At 36.7% G+C, this 9,297-nt stretch overlaps 1 protein-coding gene across 1 annotated transcript in view; it reads right to left on the reverse strand.

The window, feature by feature from the left end:
• KCNU1 (potassium calcium-activated channel subfamily U member 1) overlaps positions 1-8,982 on the reverse strand; it is a 143,743-nt gene extending 134,761 nt beyond the window's left edge. Inside the window, exons 1-2 of the mRNA XM_008686625.1 lie at positions 7,461-8,982; positions 4,621-4,740 (exon numbers count right to left, since the gene is read on the reverse strand). Of these exons, the coding sequence (XP_008684847.1) occupies positions 4,621-4,740; positions 7,461-7,607 (267 nt within the window). The 5' untranslated portion in view covers positions 7,608-8,982. The remainder of the gene's footprint in view (positions 1-4,620; positions 4,741-7,460) is intronic.
• Between the last annotated feature and the right edge of the window lie 315 nt (positions 8,983-9,297).

The following is a 9,297-nucleotide window of genomic DNA, read 5'->3' on the forward strand; positions in this document are numbered from 1 at the left end:
AAAAAAAAAGAAAGATTAAAGGAATAGGACTATATTTGGAACTTAATGAAAATAAAATCTCCCAGAGATAGTCATAACATAACTTGTGATGACTAAAACAACAAGCCCACAGATGCTACAGGTTGATTAATACTTTGCCATGTTTTAATCTATAGAGGGATCTCTAGAAGTATCCTGTTTTGAAAATAATATATTTTTCCCTTTGACTATTGGAATTTTCCACCTTATTTTCCTTCTTTTTCTTTTCCTTTTTTTCCCCTCTTTTTTTCACCTTCCTCTCTTTTTCCTCCTCTGTCCTTTTGTTCTTCCACTAGGTGATTGGCTATGTATCGTCCCCCAAAGTATTAAAAGATGTTAGTCTGTAGATTTTTTTATTTGCTATTTTGGGGGGGTTGATATAGATACTGTGCCTTCATTGAAAAAGAAAATTGAATGTTTTCTTTCATTTCCGTGGCCTTTTTAATTAACATTAGGAATATCCACATCTTGAAGATTTGGTTGACTAGACCTTGAAATCATCTAGGTCTCCCACAGATGAAGGGGGAAGGGGGAGGATTATGGTAGTGGTGCAGGTCTTTGACAACATCTGTATTCCTTCCAGATAATTGTCTAAGTTTCTTTCTTTTATGGTCAGTTTTGGTAATTTATGCTGTCCTAAGTAATCATCCAAGTTTCAAATTTAATTGCTTATATAGCTTTCAATTTGCTTTATATTTGTATCCTCATTTTAATGTCTTATTTCTTATATATTTGTGCTTTTTCTCTTTTTTCCTTGTTTAAGCTAGCTATTGATTTCTCTTGTGTTATTGTTTTAAATAATCAGCTGTTTTATAACTCATTAATTTCTGACTATATTCTGTGTAGATTTAATGTGTTTTCTTTAATTTTTTGAGATAGATAATTCATTTATTTTAATTATTTTCATTTATCAAAATAAGTTTTTATTGTTAGACATTTAACTCAGAACCACTTCTATCTTGTACTCTAGTTGCAAGGGGTATATGGTGTTTTCATTATCTTTATGTTTTAAAGATACTACAAGTGTTATTTTTATTTTTCTGAGTTAAGGGTCTTAAGAGAGGGAAATGTTACAATTTGTATCTGTAAGGTCTTCTTTTTTTTCCCTTCTGGGTTTATTTATTGTTTTCTTATCTACTTATTGTGCTGTGTTCAGTTGATGTCTGTCTGTACTTTGTAAGTTTCATAATTAGGACTGGTTTTTTTGTGGCCCAGTATATGCTAAATTTTTACAAATAGTCCATAGATACTTGTAAGTTTAATTTCTGTTTTCAGCATATGGAGTTTCATCATTTCAATCAGCTTTCTCTTATTAATTAAGTTACTTTGATCTTTTTTATGCTTATTATTGTTAAAAAGAAACAGGTCCAAAATGGAGTCACTTATGTTAAGCCCCAGGAAAGACTTAAAACCTAACCTAATTGCTGTTTTAGCCTTTCCTGGGAATGCTGTTTTAAACCAATCAGTCTGGACTTTCCTGACCAGCTCTAGTGAGGTGATCTGCACAATAAGACTGCCTGCTCTGTCTCCTAAGGGAAGGTGACCTTGCTTGAGACAATTTTTTCTTTTCTTTTACTAATAGCTTCCTTGCTCCACTCTCTTTCCTGTAAAAACTTTCCATTTTGTACAGCTCCTCAGAGTATCTCTCCTTGTTAGGTGGGATGCTGCCTGATTCATGAATTGCTTAATAAAGCGAATTACGTGTTCAAGTTTACTTGGTTGAATGTCATTTTTTAACATTATTTTTTTTCCATTTATTATGTCCTTATAGGTGAACTAAAAGCTCCTACAACCAAAGTGTTTTTAATATTTCTAATTGTATCTTATAATTTTTATTATCTTGAAGTTTTATTTTTGGTGTAGGTATTTTTTGGTGATATTTGTTATTTGGTATTTTTGGTGATACTCATGATGTTACATTTTGGTTGAAGTTTGTTACATTTACCATTACAAATATTGTGTGTTGAATTGTGTCCCCCCAAAAAGATATGCTGAAGTCCTAACCCTCAGTACTGCCAAAAGAGATCTTGCATGGAAATAGGGTCTTTGCAGATATATTCAAGTTAAGATAAGGTCATGAAGATGGGCTCTAATTCATTATGACTGGTGTCCTTGGGAAAGGAAAATTTGGATGTACACACAAGCAGAGGAGACATCATGTGAATGCCATGTGAAAATGAGGGCAAAGATCTGGGTGCATGTATGAGCCAAGGCACACCAAAGATTGCTAACCAACCAACAGAAGCTAGGGGAGAGGCGTGGAACCAGTTCGTTCCCACAGCCTTCAGAAGGAACCAACCCTTGACCTTAGACTTCTAGCCACTAGAACCGCAAGGCAGAAAATTTCTGTTGTTTTCTGTTGGTGTGTAGTACTTTGTTACAGTGATCCTAGGAAACCAATACAGGTTACTTGGCCTCATTTATTGTTTTTTTTGCCCTGAATTCAAACTTACCTGATATTAAAATGTGCTCCCAGTTTCTGTTGTGACTTGCCTGGTATACCTTTGACAGTTCCTTTATTTTCAAACTTAAGTGCTTTTTGAATTTTTAAAATATAATTAGACCATGTCAACCCTATGTTCAAAAAACCCTCAGTGACTTCCCTTTGCATTAGAGTAAAATTATTCCATTTGAAAAGCCCACTTCCTTAGTATGAAGTGTCTCTTCTCAGACCTCATTCTGCCCTGCCCTCCGTGACCTCTAGCACAGGACTCTCACTGCGGTACTTGCAATAAGCTGAGCTCTTTACCTCCACAAGTCTGTTCTCTCTGTCAGTAACCTTGTTTCCTCCACTCTGCAGTGGCTTTATACTTCTGGTTCTTCATGTCTTAGCTCAAATCTTAACCTTTTCAGAGATTTCTTCTCTGATCACTGGATCTGATGTGATCTAACTCCATTTCCACCAAAACTCTCAAACACGTCACTCATAATTCCCTGATAACATTGATCACCATATGAATTTCTTATTAATTTGTATTCATATTTGTCGTCTCTACCTCCACTAGAATCTAAGTCCCATAAAACTTAAGACTCTTGCCTGCATTTTCACCATGTCTAGAATGTCGACCTTGCATGTAGTTGGCAAACGATAAGTATCTGTGAAAGAAGTAAGGAAATTACAAAGAAAGGAAAGATGGATGGATGCAAAGGAAATCTGCAAGCCATTTTGTTCTCTTCTCAGCCTTTCATAAAATACTTGCTCGGGACCCTTACTGAAGAGTGCCTTTCAGTGTTAGAGTGTTTATTCTAATCTAACCTTTATGCCTCCTGTTGTTCCAACTACTTAATCATCAGCTGTAACAGATTGAAAAAGTTTTTCCGTTATTAAAGGAGTAATTTTTATTGGTATGTAATCAGTGGTCATTCCTTCTTCACTCACTCCCCACGTGCAATGCTCATATGGTAGATGGTGTAAGTTCTCTTCTCCCTCACCCCGGAGACCTTGAATATGTTATTCCCAATATTATCCTCATACAGTCAAACATGATTTGAACGTTTGAAGATATCCTAGCCAAGAAATCCCTGATCTAATCAGAAAGAATCACTAAATTCTTCTCTAACAGGTCATACTGACAGGCATTTCAGAAAATGGACCAAAACTAGAAAGAAAAAAGGAGAGGCACATTCCCAAATGATTCAACATTCCCTGTAGATTTTTATCAAGAACAATTATATATATATATATATATATATCTCCAAATACTTTTTAAAAAGTAATTTATCTTAAACAACATTAACCAGAAAAGAGCAATGTTTTCACCAATTGCAAAAAAAGCAAAGGATAATTTCTAGCTAACATACAGCTACTTCCACCATATCACCATCTGATGGCAGCATACCCTCAAAATATAGATTCTGTTTTTTAATGTTTCAGATCAACTCATTCCTTTATAGGGGATCTGCTATTTCCAGACAATGTGATATAAATATTTCCATGGCCTAGTCTGTTCTCTCAAAGAGCACCCGGTATACTGGAAGAGACATGCATTTACACAGATAATTTTAATAACAGTGTGCAATGAATATTATAGAAGCTTAGAGATGGACTCTTAGCCTAATATGAGGGTAAGGTAAGATTTTCCCCTATGAGATTATTTCTGAATTGAGTTTTAATATGTGCAAGTTACCTGGGTTAAAATAGGTAAAACGATGAATACCATTATAGAGAGGCGAAAGAGACTAGTTTGTGTATAATGAAGAAAAGAGGCTATTGGAATCAAAGGATGGGAAAATATTTGTACATTTCAGGCCTGACGATCCACTAAACATCACATTTTTGGGGCACATCTATATGCCAGACATTCATCCACATACAAGGAAAACAAAATGAACACAATCTTTGTCCTAATAAAGCTTTCCTTCCAGCATGTACATTAATGATCAATTGAAACTATAATGCCAAGTAATTATATTCAAATTAAAAACAAGCAGAATAACGGATAGGGTAGACACAGGGAAATGGCAGTGGGGAGGCAGTGATATTTTAGATAAGGCCACCAGGGAACACCAGATGTTTACCTAGGTGATAAAATTATATATACTGACTGTAATCACGCTCACGGCTAAAGTACGTTAGCAAGCTAACAATGAAAATGCACTTACCAGCACTTGCCCCACAAAGGTCTGTGCTGAAAGCAGCATTTCTATACGATTACGAAATGCTCCTTGGAAGTGGAGACTTTTTATATGTCTATCACCGATGCTCTTTGTCAAGAGTAGTTCCTATAAGCAAGAGAAAAGAAGTGAGAGTGAGCTGGATCCCAGAGAAAGTAGTCTGTTTTATGTATGTTGGTGAAGCCTCCTGCTGTGTTATCAGCCTGAAATCACTACACCTTGTCCAACCTAGAGAACCCTAAGTTTGCTTATTCAGCATATATCATGAAATACATTTTACTGGGTTTGCATTTTACTGGTCTTTTGCACAGCTTTTAAATTAGGAATTCTGCGGTCTTCACCATGCCTTCTTCACATGCTCTCAGTCCTAGACCCTTCAAACTGACATTATTATAGTGATCAGGATTGGGAGTAGCGTGCTTCTTCCTGCTCTGTGGAACATCTCTTATCCTTTTCTATCGAGATACATGGACAAAGAAAAAAGATTACAAATTGATTTTTAGTGATTACTTAAGTATCTGCTCTTTTTTTGAGAAAAGGAAAGTTTCAGCAATTTTGTGTGCTTTTAGTTCCTTATCTGGTGACATATCCTGCTGATAGAATCCCTCCTCATATTTATAAAATGCCTTTACTTATTATATTTAAAATTTATAGTAATCCTATGAAGTAGATAAAATAGGTGTGAATAAAACCACTATCTACTGATAAGGAAACTGGGATATAGAGAAATTACATGACTGGCACCTAAGCAGGGGATGAGGAGAGGTTGGAGTCTGAACTAGCCCCCATGTCTGTTAATAAGCTACCACCAAGAAAGACACACGTGAGCTAAGATTGACCACTCCATGCTGACTGAGACCCTCTGACTTTTAGAAGAACTCATTATATATGGAGCCAGGGTTTTGAAATGACTTAATTTTTCTACTCATGATTTCTGAAGGGTAGAAAGAGAAGTCTCATTAAATAACTATTTGATAGAATTCGTATCTTGATGATCAATGATTTGCCGTCTAATACCTATAACTCATCATGTGCATTCCTGAAATGGCTGAGGCTTGATTCAAAAAAATGTTCAATATAATATTAATATGGAACACTCCTTTGAAGTTCATGATGAAATTTGAGGAGCCTTCTGTGGGAAAACAAATTGACCCTAAGATATAATAAAATCATACTTATGAATGCACTAAACATTTTAAAAATGCACATTTAAGGAGAAAACTATGACTCCAAATAATTTTTAAAACAACTTTGACAGTCGTGACATTTTTTTTGCATTAGGCCACTTTTCCAAAGGCTTAGAGAAAAAATACAGCTTTCTCGATTTAATTAAATATAGCAGGTACTGAGAAGTGACTCAGCTTATATCAAATTCTCTCCTCAAGTTTCAAAAACAGAAAAGTAGAGTATTCTGGCGGCTTGGACCCTACTTCTTAACATTTCATAATAGTTGCTTCCTATTGGAAATTAAAAGACCTCTGGACAGAAGGGTGGACATGAATTACATCTAAAAGAAGGGAAAAATACAACAAATGTTTATGGACAAATGGGTTCTCACATTTTTGTAACCACACAAAAATAAATGCAATGGGGGAAAAATACATTTTCTGGAGCAGAAATCTAAGGGGATTAAACAATTTTAGCAATTCAGTTGTGCCCTGGGAAAAAAGAAAAAAGGTAGAAGGCAGATTCTCCATACCCATTACTCATTTGTGTACTGTATCAGTCTTGTTAAAGAGTTAAGTGCACCTGAGAATTCTTTCCACAGTTTTTATGCCACTGCTTGAAGTCTTTACAAATAATTAAGAATAGAGGGAACTTATTCCGCAACAAAATCTATGAACTACAGTACTGGGTACATGGTCAATGCAGAAACCTGAATTCCATTTTATGATATTGCTGATGACTTTAAAAAGTTACCAAGTTATTACAAATTCTGTTACTTTATGTCAATGTTTACTATTAAGAGAAATGTTTTAAGCAACTTTTCAATATTGATTACAATGCACAAGTGAAATGTGTTCTTTTATGGAAATTACTATATCAGAAAACAAAGCTTGGGAAAATAAAATTGGAAACAAATCGCACAGGGCATAACAAAGCTCTTTGCCTTCGACCACTGGTATTAGAACAGCTATTATACAGCATTTGAGAGTTTTATTTCAAGCTCTTAAGTGAAGTCTTATCTGGGTAAGATACCATTATTCTCGTCATCATCATTTGCCAGCTGTGACTCAACAGCACCTACCCTTGCAAAGCTTGTTTGGTTGTGAAAAGTGTTTCTGCATTTGTGGCTGAATGGCATGTGCATGTATGCATGGGTTTCTGTATGAATGTTTATGTACAACTAGGTGTGTTAACATGGTATATAAAAGACAGTGTACATGTGTTAAGTACGTATGCATTCTGCACATATGATTTATGAAAGTAGGTTGACCTGATGGTGGTTTTTGCCTGCCTCATAGTACCAAGCACAACTATCACTTTAAAATTCAAAGTAGAGGCATAGACATTAATGTTTGTGGACATTTTTTCAGAATAGTGACCCTCTGTTTCCAGAGCTACCATTCATCATCAGCCACACCAGACATTGCTTCTCTGAGTGGTGGGAGAGGAGGCCCAGCTCTGTACCTGCTACCTTTGGAAAGGTGGCCTGGGGTCCTGTTTTCCACCCCAGGGGAGGATCAGTGCCTTTCTAAGGCACTGGATTAGAGCTGGCTCTCTTAGCTCATGAAGACTGAATGAAGCTTAAATTGTTTTCTAAACCCAATCACTTGCCAAACCTGTCTCAATCTTCATACAGTGGGATCCAAAATAAGGAAACTGACCAAGAGAATTCCTGTTCCCTTGATGTTTTGCCATTTTTTAATGCTTCTCCAGATTAGTCTGAAAGTGAGTAAGATGAGGAGTCCAAGGACGAAGGTCACAAAGGAAGAGAGAATAAACGCTGCTTGGATCTCACTCGAGCAGGCCATTTTCCCTGATCTTCCCCACTGTCACTCTGTGGCTTTGTTCGAAAGATCAGCAGACGGAACTGCTGGCCTTCTGTGATGTCATGATCACATGGTGATGATTCCAGAAATTAGTGTATTACTGAGTCCTAATGCCAGTGTAATAGGAAAGAGTGATTCCAGGAACAAGGGTCAACTAACCACTGCAGTGCTGCTCATAGGATGCAAATGAATGAACAGAAGACCAGGGTCCACAACACAGGTCTTCAGAAGATAAGAATTCTGGATCCGATTCTGTTACTGACTTTCTCTCTGAACTTAGAGGAAGTTATAGCCTTCATGGCTATGGTCAATGGGCTATCCATTTGGTTTGTAGCAAACACCTTCAGAACAATTTTTATTTCTTTCTTCCTTCCTTTTTTTTCTTTTTCTTTCTTTCTTTTTTTTTTTTTTTTGGCAAAATGGCATACAGCCATCTGTGTGTCAGTGAGTTTATTCTTCACCTGAGCAGATGCCACATTCTCAGTAATCTTGGAAGGACAGATGAGAGGAGGACTTCAAGATTTTTGCTTAGCTCATCAATAAGAAAGGCACGATAGTGCAGGTATTGTAGAAGGCAGTTTTACCAGTGCGAACATTGGTCAGTTGTTAAATATTTGAGTCCAGGAACCTGTTCCCCTTATCTCTTCTTTATGGGACCCTCCCCTTTCTTGCTTTTTTCCCTGCCCTGTCAGCAAACACTTTGGTCCAGCAGAGGTAAAGTTCAGAATGAGAGCAATTTCTTTTATTTTCTCTGATGTTTTCAAAGGCGTAAGAAATGTCATGCTTTTCAGTGCGCCCAAGTGGCAGGCAAAATGTCAGAGCCTGATGGGGGGGCCTACTCCCCCCAGTTATTGTGAAGATGGCCTGACACAAGGTGATGAGACCCAGGAGAAATGTTGTTGTCCTTTGGAGCCCTCCATGATTCTGCTCTATGTGGCAGACTATTTCTAGATGAGAATTACAACATTTCCTAGAACTGCTGCCACCGTTATATTTCCTTCTAGGCTGAGCTATAATTTCCACAAAATCTAGTTATTAAGCTCGCGTAGGGCAATATTAGGAAGGACTCTGGTCTGAAGTTGGCCTGAATTCTGGCCCCAGTCTTTCAGTTAAGTTGCTGTGTGATGTCTAATAAGTCACTTTACTTTTCACAGTCTTATGTTTTATGTGGAAAATAACATAGTAACATACTTGATGGAATTACTGTGGGGTGTCAGTAAGGTAGTGTGATCATATTTTGAAAAGCATAAAACTCAAAACAAGAAAAGATAACCATTAGCTATTTCAGTTCCTTTTCTAATGGCACTGATTATAAAGCAAAAAGGAAGAGAGGGAGGGAGGGAAGGAAGGAAGGAAGGAAGGAGGGAAGGAAGGAAGGAGTTATGTGTTTAGATCACATGCACTTACGAGCGCAAGCCCCTATATCTAGCAATTTGGAAAATAAGATCACAGTTTCCAAGTTCAAGTTCATTTACTTAGTCTGACTAATCTTAAGTAATTGTTAAGCTGTCATCATCAATGAAGCTTTCTTATTTTCCCAACTTTTGTTATTTAGTATTGTCAATGTAGTACCAATTCTTTGCAAGATGCTATCTAGGCACCTTTTTCCCCTTTCCCGACAATTGTCCTACGAGAAAAAAAGGTTCAATTTCAATTAAACAACCAGGTAGTT

The sequence above is a fragment of the Ursus maritimus genome, unplaced genomic scaffold (genome assembly GCF_017311325.1).
Source record: "Ursus maritimus isolate PB19 unplaced genomic scaffold, ASM1731132v1 scaffold_28, whole genome shotgun sequence".
NCBI classification, from domain to species: domain Eukaryota; kingdom Metazoa; phylum Chordata; class Mammalia; order Carnivora; family Ursidae; genus Ursus; species Ursus maritimus.